Raw genomic sequence first — 18115 nt, 5'->3', positions numbered from 1 at the left:
GAAGGCTGGGCATGGTGGCTCATTTTCAGTCCCAGCACTATTAGAGACAGAGGCAGGAGGATCTCTGAGAGTTCTAGGCCAGCCTGGTCTATACAGTAAGTTCCAGGCCAGCTAGAGCTACAAAACGAGACTCTGTCTCAAAATATAAAACAAAACAAAAAACTGGGGATGGACATATATATATATATGTGTGTGTGTATGTATCTCTATACATACACACACATACATATATACACACACACACACACACTTCATAGTGAGTTAGCAAGGCATTTTGTTGTTTAAAAGAAATTTCACTTCCTTACAGAAACAGTTTTTAGTTTTTAATGAACTTGTAAACAAAAAGCTCCCATTTCAAAATAAAAACAAAATCCCAGATCATTTAGATGTTTACAGTGATTACATTTATCTAAGCAACACACATACATGTTCAGTTTTAAGACGGTAACTAAATTTCCGTGACAAATATGCTTTTTTTTAATAGCAAGAACATTATAGAGTTAATGCAGAGTCCTAAAGATAATCTAGTAGTCGCTATGTTTTTTTCTTAAGTCTTCACTTTAGATGCTGTTATTTCTAGCACAGGTAAGCAGGCAGAGTCTTTCAAATGCTCAAACACTGGAATCTTTGGTTGCTACCATATCAGCTGGCTTGCAAACAAGAAGCCAGCCATTTAAAGAATGTTTTAAGTTAACAACTTGCAAACCCCAGGGATGGAAAACCCTAAGAACACACAATTGTGAACATTTACAACCATCACAACTGTGGCTGAAGACTGTTCATGCCGTTCTTCTGAAATGAGATCTCAAAGCAGTATAGTTCAAAATAAAAGAATTTTAACAAAAAAAAAAAAAAAAAAAAAAAATTGGCATATGCACAATTTCTCCACCAATTCGTGTGTCAACCATTTAGTTAACTTTTCCACTTGAAAAAAAAATGCAATAGAAAACCGGACACCATGTTTCACTACCTCAGTTAATATTCACAATTACAGCGGCTACAGCTCAGGATCAGCAGTGCTACCCAGAGCCAGTTTATACTGAAATTAAGTTCTTTACACCAAGTACATGGTTGTCCACAGCCACCGGCTAGTGTACATATGAACTAAAACGTCTAGATTTGGGGAGAAACAAATGCTGCTCCAGTCATCTGCTCTGCTGCTTCTCTTCCTCAATTCATGCTCAGAAACCTATTAAAAAATTGAAAGAGAAAAAAGATGTTACAAGTTTTAAACATTTTTATGAGTACTCCCCAAATTAGGTAGAAGTAGGACAATAATCACTTATAAGTGCTGTTGTTTTTATCTGGAAAATCATCAACCTAAATTTGTTCAAACAGTACATGCATCTCTAACTAAAGCCACTCACCACCCTCATTTTGAATAGCCCAGGAAGCAGTCTACAGTCTCAGCACCAAACTCTTAGCTATATTAGCATTGTTATGAGGATGCTTAGTTCTTCACCTTTGGGACCAAGAACACACTATTTCAAAAACCGAACAAGCAATGAAAACCAGATGATATTACTACAGCAGTAGAGTATTATTCTAAGTAGATTAGAGCACAACTTTCTGTGTACATTATTACTGATAAGAGATTACATAATACTAAGCCTTAATGAATTTTGTGCCCCTAAGAAATGATTTCTATATAAAATTCTCACGTTAATCTTACTTCTTTATACTTCCAGCATTGCATTAAAAAGATTAAGTCTTATCACCAACTCCTAAATTAGAAGTACATAAACTACTTTATGTACTTTCTGAATTGTCCTGATATACAGTTCTCTTACTTACAAGGGGAACACAGGGTTGCTACTTTTAAATAACTGGTCTTTTTTTCCCTTAAGATAGAATAATAAATAGTCCACCTCCTAGTAACATGAACATGCCACAAAGGCCATTTGGTCTGTTCCTTTCTAAACCCCTGAGGTTACCTAACTACATTTCTGACTATTTCTTGACTTCTTTAGCAAAAACAAAAAAGCAAAACCACAACAACAAAACCCATGCTTTTGTCAGTAATATACTGCTCTCCTTTCCTCCTCAAGCACTGATAGGATATTTCCTTTGTGATTCATAGGATATAAAATTCTCTCACTACTTTCTATTACAAATATTTTCAAGAATAAAATAGGAAAGGCACTTATAATTATCACTTTGGGGAGGGGTAGTAGATATATTTTCACCCACTAACTAGGAACTTCTCATTTGTTAAATGTGACAACCTAAGCTCTGAAGGCAAAGATGTACTTTATTCCCCCTTCCCAAAGTGTCTACTAGGAAACAATACATACATAACCAACACTGATTCCATAACCCCAAAATCACAAAAAGTAAACATTAAAGATTATGAAATAGCATTGGTAAACTTAAAAAAAGTGTTCTGTGCATGTGTGCTCTTTTATGTGGGTACATATACATGTGTGTAGGTATGTGTGTTAGATGTTGAAATCAGGTTATCTTTCCAGATGGCTCACCACCTTGCATATACTCATGCAGGGCCCTTCACTGAATCTGGAGTTTACAATTTAGCCAGCTTTCTTTGGGGATCCTACCTCTGCATTTCCAGTGCCGAAATTACATGTGACCTACATATGCACCTGGTTCTTGAGGGTCTGGATGCTGGTTTTCATCGTCTGCTAGTGCTGCCTCTATTGGACTAGCTCCCTACTTTAAAAGGCTATCAAACAAGACTTAATTGCACCTATAAACCTGACCACACCTGTGATCTAATTCCAATTTCACAAGCTAAGAAGCTATTAAAACTAAGAAACTGTGGACTAGCTAAACAAAAATGAACTTTAACCCATCATCAGGATGTGGCTTTTAAGTATTAGTTATTCAAAAATATTATAAAAAGCAGCATGATTTTCCAGCTACTAAAACCAGGATTTTTCTTTGTAATAACTTGCTGTCATCATGTAATTGTATTTTGGTAATTTGATTGTTAAATTGATATCCCTCATGCAAGCAGATTTGAAGGGGAAAGCCACTCACTACAACTATAAGCAGAAATACCAAATAACTGGGTTTCTTTAATGATAGGGAAGTTCTATGTCAGAAGTCTATCTTTGTGGTATCTGGTAGTTCATCTGTGATCAACAATTGTTTAGGGACTGGCTCAAGGTTAGTCTAACATTATTTTGGGTAGAATACAGCAGTCAATTCAGATGTGGTTCTTCAGCCTGACAGGTCAATGGTAGATGTTCTTCTACCCAGGCATTGTCTCTCCAATGAACTGTCTGTCCTTTGATGGTGCTCAAGAAGGAAAAACATCTTAGGAGGTCTCCAACTGTCAATCTTCAACTACCAACAAGCACTATCTTCCAGTGAGCTTTAGTCTTCTGTTTGATTTTAAAATCCTGCAGTCTGGGTGGCACCTTTGGTTCCAGAGTACATCTTCACTATAATCTCCGTTAAAAATGGGGCATGAACAGTTCTGTTCCTACAGAGGGGTAAAATGAAGAATATTACCAATGTTGGAGAATTAGTATGATTATCCAGTAATTAAGCTGTATTAAGTTATTAAGTTTATTTTAGTTTTTGAATAGAAAAAGTACTTATGTAACATACTTTATTCCCTCAAAAAGAAATCTACAAGAAATATCTTTCCTGAGTCAATTTCAAGCATTCATTTTTTTAAAAAAAAGATAGGACCAGAACCCATCTAAAATAGACATTGTTATGTTCTGAGACAGTTCCACCTGTTTCAACATATGTCTGTATTGATGGGATTATAAGAAAGGGCCATCATGTGATTATGGCTTATATATTTTCAGTGGGCGTTTGAAATTTAGGCTCCTTCTACAGTATAATAAGAATGAAACCGTCTGAAGTTATTTTCAATTCAATAATCACCATACGATGTTACTTATATTAATTAATTGTTTTCTACAACATTTGTATATGGTCTTCTAGTTATACAAAATTAAGCTAAATTCTGAATTAAGCTGTCATTATGTACAAACCCACTACATCCTACTAAAACCAACAACCCAAACAAGCCTAGTAACTCATATCTACAAATAACTAAAACTGTGAAAGATTAAAGTATTTTTTTTAATCACAAACTGGTAATTTATATGGAACAGGCTCAAACCATCCTTGAATTGTACCAACAGATTAGCAGTCTCAATTGCTGTCTTCTCTACTCAGATTTCACTTTCTAACAGGTTTCTACAGTAGTTAAGCTTAAAATACCTGTTATGAATGAATCCTTCCCAACTGGCAGATGATTGGGCATTACACAGGTTCAGCAGCACTGTTAAGGTCTGACAGTCACCATCCACAGAAGTTGACATGCTGAAGAGTTAACAGACCCAGCAAGCCTGAGTTCTCTTGGACTTTCATCTTCGTTTCTTCTTGGACAGTGTTATTCTCTCCAGTTTTACTGTCCACAATGAAAAAGGCTGACAAAAACCCAGACTTCAGCAAGAAGATTCAGTTCCCTGGTCTTCTTTGGACTTTGTGTATTAAGGGTAGTAAAGTCTCTCCAGATATCTCAATCTTCCCTTCCCTGTTTTGGGTTAGGCTACATGGAAATAGGTGAAGCCCACTGCTGGTGAAACATTGATACAGGTAGGTGTGAGGTGAGGGAAAGACACTTCAAATCTTGGAAGGCCATCATAATCTTTTATACTGTAATAAAGGTGCTTAATACTTATTATGCCTGAGACAGTGAGTGAATAGTTAAAGACAGCAGGAGAGTAAAATCTCATGAAGATCTGCCTTCTAAATGATCTAGCTAAATTTCTCTCCCATGCTGTCTGTAACAAAAGAAACAGTGACATTAAACTTTCTCTGTATGTATTGTGTTTCTGATAAGAGATCTCACTATGGAGCAGGAGGCCCTCAAACTTGTTATTCTATTGTTTCAGACACTTCAGCATATTGGGGGGAGGGGAACCAAGACATTAAAAAAAAAAAGTCTATTGGTCTTGACTAGCTATGAAATGCAGTAACGAAAGGGCCTAGAAGTAAAGTTTTTAGACCAGAAATCCACCTATTAAAAAACAAGTATGTATTAACTAAACACACAAGATTTAAAAGAATCCTTGTATATGCTTAGTGAATGGCTAGAATTTTCTGGTATTTCTATATATGAAGCATACCAAAAAACAAAAAACCAACACCCACCAAGAACTTGAGAAACCAGAAACCAACCCAAAACACCTTCTCTACGAACTCAAATTTGATCAGTAAATATTAGCATTGAGAAGATCTTTGCTGAAGAGAGCCTCTAAGATGATGAAACTGAGCTTACTGACATGCAAGCTTCGGAGATTATGAACAAACAGAAAGTTAGAATGTATGAGCATTCTAAGTACCTCCTACATTGTTTTGCCTTGAAGTCTTTACATAGCCTTGGCAGTCCTCAAATTCAGAGATCCATACTCCTATCTCCTGAGTGCTGAGATTAAAGGCATGTGCCACCACCCTTAGCCACTTTCTATAATTTTTTGAGCAGAGATATATAATGATAATAATAATTGTAATCCATTATTGGAGGATTCCATGAAATCAAAAGTATAGTAGGAGAAATAGCCTATAGTTCTATGTACATCCTATTATCTAAGAGTTTCAAGTTACCATTAACCTACAATGTGAGAGGCAGAAGGTCTAAGATTAGGTTTCTCATGCTCATTTCAAGCCACCCTTATGGTATAAGCAGTTTCTTAACTTTATGTACAGAGAGAGCTTTTTATCCTAAACACTAATTTTTACAGATGTTTAAGATATCTCACCTTTTTGTAATCAGGGTCTTCCATTGGGGACCTGGAGCTCATTAATTACTCAGGCTGGCCAGCAAGCCCCAGGGCTTTGCTCACAAGTACACATCATTACAGCCTGTTAGCTCTGTGTTTTTCAGACAGGGTCTTAGTCACCTTGGTTGGCCTTAAACTCAGATCTGCTTGCTGGGATTCAGGACACATGCTGACCTTTTCTTCCTTTAGCCCCCCTCCCACCCCCAAGATAGGTTTTCTCTTCGTAGCTTTTGCTTATTGGAGCTTGCTAGCTTTCTAAATTTGGATTCTAGGGATTAACTCAGGTCCCATTTCTTACAAGACAAGCACTTACCAACTATCTCTCCTGCCCCAAGCAGTATTGTGCTTAAGGAAAAAAAAATCTCTTGGTAACCTACTCCACCCACCCACTGTTGAGTAGGAGCTCTTTCTATTGCCAATAACTCCTGATCTTCTTGCCTCTGCCTCCTAGTAGTTGAACTTATAAGTAATTATGTCACTGAATCTGGCCTTAGAAATGTACCTTTGAAAGCAGTCAATAATAACACAATAATTTATTAAAAAAAAAAAAAACTCTTATTTCAGAACATTACAAGTCCATGTACATGTAATAGTTTGCACAACCACTGTGTCTAATGATGTTTAACCGTTTTAAGATTTCAAGTGACTTTTATGAAAAAGTTACGATACAAAGGCAGGCTTAAACTTAAGTTTAATCACTTTTCTTTTTCAAGGAAACATACTAACTCAGTGGATCCAACTTCTCGTCTTTAATACCTAGATAAAGCAGGACAAAATTTCTGCTTGTTTATTAAGAAACACATAGTAAAATTGGAACAATAAAACTAAGTAAAAATTAAGATACTTCTTTCTGAAGGCTGCTGAATGCCTGAAGAAAATTGTTCTAGGCCAGATGAGATTTCAAGCTTAGCTTTATTAAAGAATTCAAAGTCCCAATTTAGGTGCAGAGTAGCCTCAACACACTGCTCTGCCTTTGAGCCTGGGTCTCATCATCTAAAACCCCACCCACATCAAATCTTTAGCTCAGTCCTTCCCAAACATAGACTCAAAAGCCTTTCCCTTCGACTTTTCACATTAATAGCTGAGCTACTGGGACCAGGATGATATCAGTTCATTTTATTTTTTCAAATGTTCTTCAGACACTAGAAGCATTTCTTTGTTTCTTTAAAAAGAGAAGGTCTTATTTAGCCCTGGCTATCCTGGAACTCACTCTGTAGACCAGGCCAGCCTCAGAGATCTGCTTTTCTCTGCCTCCCAAATGCTGGGCTTAATGGCCTGCATCACTAACTATACCCAGCTCTGGAAGATGTTCTAAAGCTTAAGAATTATTTAAATACAACACTAAAATATAGAACACTAATATTTGAAAATCAGTTCAGACTAGAGCAGTCTTTCAGAAATTGAGTAATCAGAAACAAGCTTTACCTGCCTACCACTTGCACAAAGCAGGCAGGTTTCAGTAGGTAAGTCCCAGAGAATCAGTAACATGGAAGGAAGGAGGAGCTGAACTCTAAGGCACCAGGAATAGGGAATGATGCTGTGCTCTAACAGTTCACTCCTCAGAAGCACTAAGGTGCCAGACAGGGACAGAGATGGACTAGCAGCTCAATGGCATTGGCCTCAGTCATCTTCAATTGACAGCCTAACTGCAGGCTTCAGGTTCCACACAGAACCCTAGTGCTAAGTTCCGTAGCATTTAAATAAAGTGCCTCCCTTAAGAAAGATCATTCTGAAATTGAGATGCCATACTTCATTAGAGAGAATTTGATTTTGGAAGCTATACTGAGCTTTGTAATTATCAAGGTTTCTGCAACTGAGCAGACAGACATACTGAAGGCAATGCCAAGACTCACCTCTGGAAATTAGATCATGTTCACTTTTCCCATTAAATGCCAAAGCATTAACATGCAAACAAAAAAATTTAAAATATCTTTAACACTGTTAGTCTGAAAGTAAGTCAAAATACCATGGCTAACCAGATTCTTTATTAAAAATCAACAAGTGTTAGGTCTAGGATTTTGGATTGATTGGCAATACCATATTCCCAACACCAAATGTTTATTTTGGAAAAGGGTTAATGAATGAGTAAATAAGATGCAGTTGTTAAATATGACCCAAAATCCCAAGAGAAATGATATAATATACACACATATATGTATATACAAATACATATACATATATATGAACAAGGACATTTGGGTTTAAAGTTAGTAGTCAAATTTTCCAAGGACGTCTTTTCTTTTCTTTTTTTTTTTAAAAAAAAATACGAAGCCAAATTTTATGTTTTAAAACCACCTCCTTGATCTAACACTGTTAGAACTGAATAAATTATCCAATTTGCATTTAATTTCCCTTTAACGTCACTTGGTTCTTGGCTACTAACCTTTCATGTTACTCTTGGTTTTGTCAGTTTGCTTGCCTGTGGGGGTTTGGGCCTGCTGACCCTGCCCACTGGAAGAGGCTGCCTGCTGGGCTGCTTTCTGCTTTAACATTGTCCAATCAAATGTGTAGTCATACTGGTGGTTCAGGGTCCTGAAAAAAAAAACATTATGTTAACCCTTGAATAGTACTATCCCGCTAAATAGCTAACTCACTTTCCAAGACAGCTTAGGGCACTTCTCCTATTATACAGATAGCTACAGCTGATCTGAACTCTGTAGAGATCAAACTGCCCTCAAGCTCAGAGACCTACTTGCTGCTTTCTTGACTGCTAAGATTAAAGGCAAGCACTCTTGTGCCTAGCAACCCAGGACATTTCTTTACATTGAGGTTGTTTTTTTTTTTTTTTTTTTTTTTAATAAGCTCAATAACTTTAAGGATTTTCCTTCCCACAAGTAACTTTAAAAATTGTTCAGTAAATAACTATTTCTTACATGTCAACTGAGGGGAAAAAAATCTTAGAATTACAGAAACTTTTCAAATAAAAATTGCCTTTTTAATTCTCTCCAAAGTAGCCCAGAATAGTAGCACGTCTTTAACCTCCATCTCACAAGGTTAATCTCTGTTTGAGGTCACATAATTTATAGTGAGATCCCCCAAAAGCCAGCACACTTTTAGAAAATGGTGCATACTTTTAATCCCAGCAGAGGAAGGCAGAGGCAGGTAGATCTCTTTAAGCTTGAGGCAACCTAGCTACAAACCAAGTTCCAGGACAGCCAGGACTGTTACACAGAGAAACCTGGTCTTAAAAAAACCAAACCCACCCTCAGCCCATTTCTCCAAAAGGGGCATGTTAGAATGAGAAAATGGAGTAAGCAGAGACAGCAGAGCTACCTAGAACCTCCTAGGGGAGCATGCACAAAACTGGCAGCTTGTGAGGGAAATAGTAGCCTGGAACATCATTTCTGACACTAATCAATGACTTACTTGTTGGTTCCTCCAGAAAACCCGAGTCATAAATACTCTAAAGTCTAGTCTTCACTAGCTTTAGTGCAGTGGATTATCTTGGAACACCCAGTGCTTCTACCTTTATCTACCAAGTGCTGGAGTTTTGGGTATACCTCTGTCAGATTCTGTATTCTAACACCCCATGCTCCAACCGCCTCAAGACAACTTTATGTGTGGCCTTGGCTGTCTTGAAAGTCAGAGATCTGCCTGCCTCTGCCTCCCAAGCAATGTTACCATGCCCACTTTTAATGCTTTTTATTTGGTACTTAAATGGTGTTCTGTACAACTGTTTAAAATTTTTCTTTTTAAATCACTTTAAATTTTTTACTCTGAGATTACATTATCCTTTCCTTCTTTCCCTCCCTTCAAACACACCTACATGCTACTCCTTTTCTTAAAAATAATAAAAAAATTAAAACCAACAGCAACCATAATCTTTTTTTTATTAATTGTTATTCCCCCACTCCCACCCAGAAGTATAATCTACTCAGTATGTATGACATATTTGTATGCTATATTTTCAGGGCTGACGACTGGTGTATTCTTCCTAGGAAAGACAATTTCTCTGGCACTCAAGATTTCTTAGTTTAAGCAGTTATATTGGTGAGACTATGGGTGTAGCTTCTGACATTCCTAGGATATACCAGAATATGCAATCTCTCTGCAGCCACTTATATCTTAACAACTGACCTGAAAAGGATGCGGAACAGCTGCCTCAGATACATGTAATCTGGAGCTTCTTCAAAGCGCAGCCCACGACAGTAATTTAAGTACATGGCAAATTCTGCAGGAAACCCCTAACAATTCAACATTTAAAAGAGTGAAAAGCAAAACATCAAGTTAGAAGAAAAAAAATCAAAACTTCAAACTATAAGCAAAAAAACGTTTAAGTAAGTTGTTTCGGTACTTTGTAGAAAGCTATGCCTGATTTTCTAATTAATTTTAGCTAAACTTCAACCATCTACTCATTCTAGAACATTCAAGATGCCACTGTCATTCTGGTTATTCTTTTTTGTTGTTTTGTTTTTAGTTAACTTGGCAAAACCTAGAGTCATTTGGGAAGGAACCTGTGGGGCATTTTCTTTATTGATAACTGATCCTTCTCACAGGGGCTCGTGCCACTGCTGGGGAGCAAGCAAGCAGAAAGCAGGAGCCCTCCACTGGCTTCTGGTTTAGTTCTTATCCAGGTTCCTGTCTTAAATTCCTGCTGACTTCCCTCAGTAATAAGAGATGAAACAAACTCCTTCCTTGAGTTGCTTCTTTGGACATAGTGTTTCATCACAGCAATAGAAACTCCAGGACAACTGTGAAAGAAACAACCCTTTCCAAGAGCACTGTGCTCCCAGACAATTCAGGACTTGAGAGCAATACAAAGACAATTGACTTCTGCCATACTGGGAAAATAACTAGAGTATGGTCCCTACCCTAAGATCATGTGCCTTTCTGTTAAAGTCAGATTTGCTTTTTTTTTTTTTAACTTAGAGTGACTATTGTGACTTACTTTCTGTATACTGTGTCTGTGAATGGATGTGCATGTGGAACAGAGAAGAACTTGTCCGAGTTGGTTCTTTCCTTCTACCATTTGTTCCAGAGATCAAACTCATGAAAAGAGCCAATGGCAGGCATCTTTAATTACTGTGCCACCTTGCTGCCCTTTCTATAAATTAATTTTAAAAAGATTTATATACATATACATATGCATGTATATATGTGTGTGTACTCATGTATACTTGCTGCCCAGAGAGGCCAAAGACAGAAAAGAGTGCCTGGAGTTGACTTGTAAGTGGTTATAAACCACCCAATGGACACACTGGGAACTGAACTGCATCCTCTGAAAGAGCAGCAACTACTATTTTTGTCTGTTTTCTTTTTTATAAGATAGGATCTCTCTACTTAGCCTGGCAGTCCCACCCTAACTCAACTGACTCCAGAATGCTGGGATTAAAGGCACAAGTGCGACAACACATCTGGCACCTCTTAAAACTACTGAGCCACCTCACCAGCCCACATCATTTATTTTATTTAGTCTTACTACATTAGCTTTGGATGCTCTGAATTTGCTGTGTATACAGACCAAGACTGTTTCTGCCTTCCAAGTCATGCAATTATAGGTGTATACCACCACACTAATTTTCTTTAAGCATTCATTATGTACACTTACCTTACACAAAACTTCAACAGGAGTGGACATCTTCTTTTCACTAATCTTTTCATATTTTTGTTTCTTTGTTGCAGCCTATAAGAAAATGAGGAATGCAAAGATAAATTGATTTAATACTTAGAAGTGCAGCAGTTAAACTCACTGAATAAATAAAGAGACATAGACTAGAAATTCAGTATGTGAAAACCAAGTTAAAAAAAATGCACGGAACCAAGTTCATATTGGATAATGCTATATGTGAAAGAATTGGGCATTTTACTGTTTTCCTTTAAAGGTTCAAAATAGCTATTAAATTCTATACCATCGATTTATTCATACATTCAACATCAAACCCTACCCGTGATTCCCCTGGATAGGGCTAGTTTTCACCAATGAATGCCAGCACAAGGAAACAAACAATTGCAGTTAACCAATTTCCTACCAAAATGGTTAAATTTAAAACCCCCAAACTAAAGGCTGAACCTCAGATTTGGAAAACACCTTCTAGCTATTTTCTTCCTTCCTTCTCTCCCCTTACAAAGCTCTCTTCCATCTGAGATGTTGCCTAGGTTGCCCGTGCCACCTCCCTAACTCTGAGGTCACCTGCCTCATTCCTTCAAATAAGATAAAACAAAAACAACCCTCAGTAATTTGAGTCTACTTACCTTTAGCCCTTGCCATGGCAGACTGGTTCTATTAAAATACATCAAAACATATCCTAAAGACTCCATGTCATCTCGGCGACTAGAAAAGAGAATGTTATTTTGTAAAACAGATCATGGGAAAACACGAAAACTAAGCACTGTACACAAAAAGAAATGCTCACAAACTAAGATAAACAACTACTTCTTATCTTACAAAATTGTGCAATTAAAGTAATAAAGTAATAACTACTTGGCAATAACTACTCAAGACTGTCATAGAACTTGAAATTATGTTTTTAAAAGAATGTCAATATAGGCAAACAACCCTCTTAAAGTTAACGAATAATAAAAAGCAAGTAGAAATAGGTCTTAATTTTGCAACTCCTAAAGACCAGAGATGCTTAAATTCATAAACAAAAAAATGAGCACACAAGTATATACACACATGCTCACACACATGTTCTAGGCCAAAGATATTTAATAACAGAAAATACCTTTTTGGGGGAGTATTTATTTGGATAGGCAATACTTTATAACACATAAAATAAATGCAACCCAATCACAGTGCAACAGGAATATTCAAAAATTCATTTCTATTCCCATATTGCAACTATGAAATTCCCAACTCAAAAACACATAGCACTTTATGCTTTTGTTTCATTCAAGGAGGAAAAACTAGCCTAAGAAGAAAAAAAAAAAAAATCCTCAAGTCAAAAATAGGAAGCCACAGAGATTGTGGTTCACAAATCACCATCTGGTTTTTGTTTATTTGTTCCGAGGCTGGCTTCAAATTGGGGAGGTAATCCTGCTTCAGAAATTCAAGTTGTTGGAACAGGGTCCCTCCAAGAATGGAGTCCTATGAGGGGATTCTGGGTGCTGTGAGAAAACTCCAAGAACACAAGACTAGAGTCTTGTGACTCCAGTTCCTCCCAGATGTAGTGGACAGGAACAGAGTTTAGTGCAGATTATTCATTATAACTGGGTATTGTTAATTGTCTATATGCCTCCAAAGAAAATCATGTTTTTGTCATATGCAACTTTTGCTTGTGGTTGTACACCTTACTCAGGTGACTCTTCTTAACCCTCAGAATATAAATTGTCTAACCCTCTGAATAAAGTTGGCCTGCATGACACTTCAGTCTGCCTCATTTTTAGGCTCCACTCTTGCTGGCTCACACTGCTAACTAGAGTGGCACTAAGACACACAATGCCCAAGGCCATCACTGAAAGAGTAGGCCTATGTTAAACTGCAAAATAAATGTCAAAATAACTAATTATTTTTTCAAGTTCCATGTTTAATAGGCTTTTCCATTTCTTCCTTTCTTAGGTAGGATCTCATAATGTAGACCCCTGCTTATCTAGTACTTGTCCTATAGCCCAGAAAAAAGGACTTTGAATCACTAACATCCTGCTTCAGCCTCCTAGTGCTAAGATTGCTGGTATATGCTACTATACTAGACATTTAACTTTCTATCACAACACTCAAAAAAGAAAAAAAAAAAAAAAGCCCCGATTAATTTAACTGGCTTCTCTGTACTAGCTAACAGCAAGGGTTAAACAATAAGCAATTCCTCAGATCCTCAGCCAAGAAGTACCCTAAGACATTAAGAAGCTTAAATACAAACTCAAGAAAAGCCATCAATAGTTTGCCCTGATTTTGGATTTGATAAGACTTACCTCTGCTCAATACCAAGATGTGCATTGATGCTGGCGTATCGGGCAGTGCCAGTAAGGTTTTTATCTTCTCTGTATGGTATGTGTTGCCTTGTCCTGTTGTCTCTGTACTTTTTGGCCAAACCAAAATCAATAAGGAATAACTTTAAAAGAGAAATAAAGAGACATTAGGTTTCTAACTTTGTTCAATTAAACATAAACAGGCTCTTACTCTTTAGTATATCCAAATACCAGAATGTAGTCTAAATAGAACAGATTATAGATTTAACATCCCAATAAACCTTTACTATTCTTCACCAGTAAGTACTAACCACCACCCCTTCATTACACCTAGTAATTTATCCTTATTTGTGTAGCTTCATCTCTCCAGTTCCTATACACACAGTAGCCTGTCTTCTCACATAAGAATACACATGTCCCACAGCAGAGCTGTCAAGGATGCTCCTGACAGCCCATTTTTATGGATAAAACAAGCATGCCTCAAATCTATGCACAGCTGTCTGGGGATTTTCTTATTCATAGAGAACACTCTTTAGTAAGTTAATAAAAAGCTAATTGTTTCAATAACATAATCCTCAAAGTCTGGTATTGTTAATAAAACATTTTAAAATAAAAAAGCATGCATTACATTGTTTCACAAGGTATCTGAAAGATATAAAATGTTAATCCAAAAAAATAAAAGCATAGCATTGAAACTAAGGTGGCTTACAAATTATCTGCTTAAATGAGCTAACCCAAATCACATTAGCATTTTAGAAGAAAATGTTTAGTTGTATATAATCTACATGGTACTAGGAATAAAGGACTAACAGTACATTCTACTAAGTAATTCAAATTTGGCTTACAAAACTGAAGCTTTTAAAGGAAAACCCATTTTTTGATGAAAAGATAACAAAATTCATTTCTGCTTACCAATGTATTTGAAGCTTTAACTTTTATAAATGTCCTACTTATCCTACTATGTACAATAAAATTCTATCTCCAACATTATCAAGCTAGACATGTTTATGTGCACATAGAATACATGTAAGACTGTTCCTTTTTAAATTATATCTACACTTTATTCTTTTTTGTTACTTTAATGGGTCTCCTGCTAGTGTGGAATCTGTGATGTCTTAGGAAATATGTTAACTTAATCTTTTAAGACATGTTAGATAAGTAAACAAATGATCTCTTTGATTAACATCAGCCAGGGGCAGCAGCACATGCCTTTATTCCCAGCACTGGAAAGGCAAAGACAGGCAGACCTTTTCCGTCAAGGAGAGCCTGCTCTATAAAAAGGGCTCCAGGCTAGCCAAGGCTACAGTGAGACACTGCCCCCCAACCAGAACAAAACCTGTTTCTGCCAGCTATTATACACTATACTTTCATTTAATCTACTATAATACAAGACTAATGAGAGATACATTAACTATTAAACTCCCTAAGCAATCAAGTCATTTAAGAACATATTTTAATACACATAGCTCACACTGATCATTCTCTTAGGATGAAAACCAGCATCAGTGTACTCATAGTAAATGAGCACACAGTTCTGCAGACTAACAATGGAAACAGAAAATCCAACAAAGGATATTCAGTTTCATGGTATTTAAAATAAGTCTTGTTACTCCCTTCAGTTTTTCAGAGAAGGGAAAATGAGCTAATGTGGAAGTAATGTGCCTGACAGCTGGTACTCAATAAGCAGATACTGTGTAAACAACCAAAGACTGAAGCAAGAAAACTCAGTACTAAAAAGTTATTTCCTCTACAAAAAAGAGGAAACGGTATTAAAAACAAAAGTATAAAATAAACAAACAAACAAACCAACCCCAAAGCAAACACTCCCTGTCCGATCTCTACTAAGAAACTACATAAAGGTAGAGAACCAAGTAAGGAAAGTCAGTATCAGTTAAGCGTAAGAACTGCACCTTCAAAGACACAGGCAATCATCATTAGTGGGACAAGTTCCTTCCCGTGAACTTGTAGTGATTATTTGCAATCTAACTAGCTTGCATAATATTAACAAAATTTAAGACATTTAGACTATCAAGCTGTCATGCTACAGAATGTAAGCAAAATATATACATGGATGGGTAAGTAAAAATGAGGCTATTAAGTTTTTACAAATTGTTTCCTCTTATAACAAATGCATCAAATCATGTGCTCTTACTCCTAACCAAGATTAAGCCACGGCACTAAGGCATTTTGGTTATTTATTGAGAACCAGTCTCAGTGATTATCCTCCTCATGCTGGATTACAGGCATGTACCACCAACCACAACTCAGTCCAACAGTGGCATTTCTTTTTCTACGTAAGGTTGAGTATATGAAATCTTCCAACAGTAGGAGGCTAGCCCCCAAACAGTACTGAACACACCAAAAAATCAAAAACAAAAACTGGGGCAGTGCAGAAAAATCAACTAAAGATTAAGCCATTCTACAGCATTGCACATTCCTTCATTTTTTTGGGTTATTTATACCAATATAATCTTTTCACAGAGAATACAGTATCAAAAACTAGAGAATCGTTGGTTTCCAAAAGCACCAAAAAGTAAATGTTCCTTTGTCTTTATAAAAATCTATATTGGAGCTGGGTGGTGGAAGTGCACATCTTTAATCCCAGCACTAAGAAGTTAGAGGCAGGCAGATCTGAGTTCTCTAGGCCAGCCTGGTCTTCACATAGAAGCCCTGTCTTGAAAACCAAAACAAATAATTCATAATGGCATGGTGGCACAGCCATGTACATATTAAGTTCTAGGCCAACTGGGCTAGAGACCTGGCCTTAAAACAAAAACAAGTATCACATGGTGGAGGGAAGGGGGGCTACAACTTCTAGAGAAGTAAATAAAATGTAAAGTAATTAACTTACTGGGTTGTTTATCCTGCCCAAATTTAAACCAAGTCATATATCCAGTTACTGTGTTATTAATGGTCACTGACCATTTAGTTTCTTTACTTCCTAAATTGTCACTATTCTATTATGAATACAGTGTCTTCTAGTCTAGAGCATAGAATGCTTTTTAAGCAACCATTTGGTAGAAACTAAGGCTGACAGCCAGATTTCAGAATCAAGTTTGAGAAGACTGGCTGTGAAGCCTGACCTATACTTACCTGAGGCTCTTAGGGAAGGAGAGGAAAGTACATCGGAGCAGTCACTACAGCACAGTGAGAGTCAGTTTCTGTATTAATTTCTCCAACTCCAAACACACTTTTAAAGCTAGTCTACCTCAGGTTTATTTTTTAAGTAAAGGTTCCAATACTAAACTAATAGAATTTCCTCACGTCAATGTTAGCAACCTAAAACGAAAACAATATCCTACTTTCATTCAGGCTTGATCTAAGCTTTAAAAGTTTTAAGTAAAAGCCACAAAAATATCTTAGTAATGTTACATGTTTGCCAAGTATGTCTGAATAATGCCAACATAAGAGGTGCTTGAGCAAGATCTATATTCCCCAGAATTAAATAAAAAGTAATTAAAATAAAACAATAAGAAAGAAAAGCACATGAATTTGGGGTTGAGGTTGGAATAGGAGACAGTTTCAGACCTGGTTTAATCCTGAGAAAGATGGGTCCTGAGAAGGACTAACAGTCATGCTTCTTTTCCTCTTCCCCACTGGAGATTCTAAACACTGAACAGACAATAGAGGTGGCAGTGCATCAAACAGTATTGCGTACATTGCAACAATGGCCGGCGCAGACAGGCAACACCGAGGCATTAGAGAAAGAACAGGGTAGCCAAATGCCATCCTTCTTCCACCAAGCACTGTAGCTTCTTAGTTTTCCAAATAAAAATCACATGCTCAAGAACATTGAATTCTAGAATAGTTTTTAATGCCACTATGATTGTGTCACTGCCTGGAACAGGGATACCAATGGTGACATTTGGCTCTTTAATTTTTAAATTAAAAAAATGGGGAATTTGGATCTGCAATCTTTAAAACCACAATCTGCCCTTCCCCCAAAAAAGAATGAATGGAGGAAAAAAAATCTTCAGTAAGGAAGAGGTAGAAGGCATTTAGTCACCTTAAAATTTATTTTAAAACCATGCAGGGCCGATTACTGGAATGGATGAGCAAATTCACTTAAGATTGGAGTGGCTACTCCAAAATCAAATTCAGAACAATTTCCAAGTAAGAAATTTTAACTTCAAAAACCAAACTCGGAAGCTGCCCCCACCCCATCAAGCCTGATCCCTTGTGTATACAAATCTATTGGTACAAGCTGACTGAAGGAGCCAGTCTTACACAATGGGCACTTTCAAACTATAGTAGTACAGAAAAGACCAAAAACCAAAAACAAAGGAACAAACAAACAAACAAACAAAAAACCCCAAAACCAACTACAGAAACAAGTCACTGAAGTATCCAAGAGGAACATTTACATTTGAATCTTAAATGAAGCACTTCACTTCTGTCCTATGGTCTCTCAAAACTGCTACAGGTAAGCAGTGCCACAAATCATTTTACTATCTGTACCAAGGACACTGATTCTAAGAATGGAACATGGGCTTCCCAAGACATCT

General features: G+C 36.8%; 1 protein-coding gene across 3 annotated transcripts in view; it reads right to left on the bottom strand.

Moving 5' to 3' along the window:
- Window positions 1-301: 301 nt before the first annotated feature.
- The window catches only part of CSNK1A1 (casein kinase 1 alpha 1), a 32208-nt gene continuing 14394 nt past the window's right edge, over window positions 302-18115 (bottom strand). The window contains exons 5-11 of one of the 3 annotated variants that reach the window (XM_080920205.1): window positions 17139-17222; window positions 13614-13753; window positions 11958-12036; window positions 11314-11388; window positions 9843-9949; window positions 8149-8297; window positions 302-1189 (exon numbers count right to left, since the gene is read on the bottom strand). In XM_080920205.1, coding sequence (XP_080776331.1) covers window positions 1182-1189; window positions 8149-8297; window positions 9843-9949; window positions 11314-11388; window positions 11958-12036; window positions 13614-13753; window positions 17139-17222 — 642 coding nt within the window. In that variant the 3' untranslated portion in view covers window positions 302-1181. The remainder of the gene's footprint in view (window positions 1190-8148; window positions 8298-9842; window positions 9950-11313; window positions 11389-11957; window positions 12037-13613; window positions 13754-17138; window positions 17223-18115) is intronic. The other 2 variants (XM_080920206.1, XM_080920207.1) reach the window with 2 other exon arrangements.

Source organism: Micromys minutus, assembly GCF_963924665.1.
Source record: "Micromys minutus genome assembly, chromosome: 8".
Lineage (NCBI taxonomy): Eukaryota > Metazoa > Chordata > Mammalia > Rodentia > Muridae > Micromys > Micromys minutus.
The sequence above is the reverse complement of the archived record's forward strand: the minus strand, read 5'-3'. Positions and strand labels throughout refer to the sequence as shown.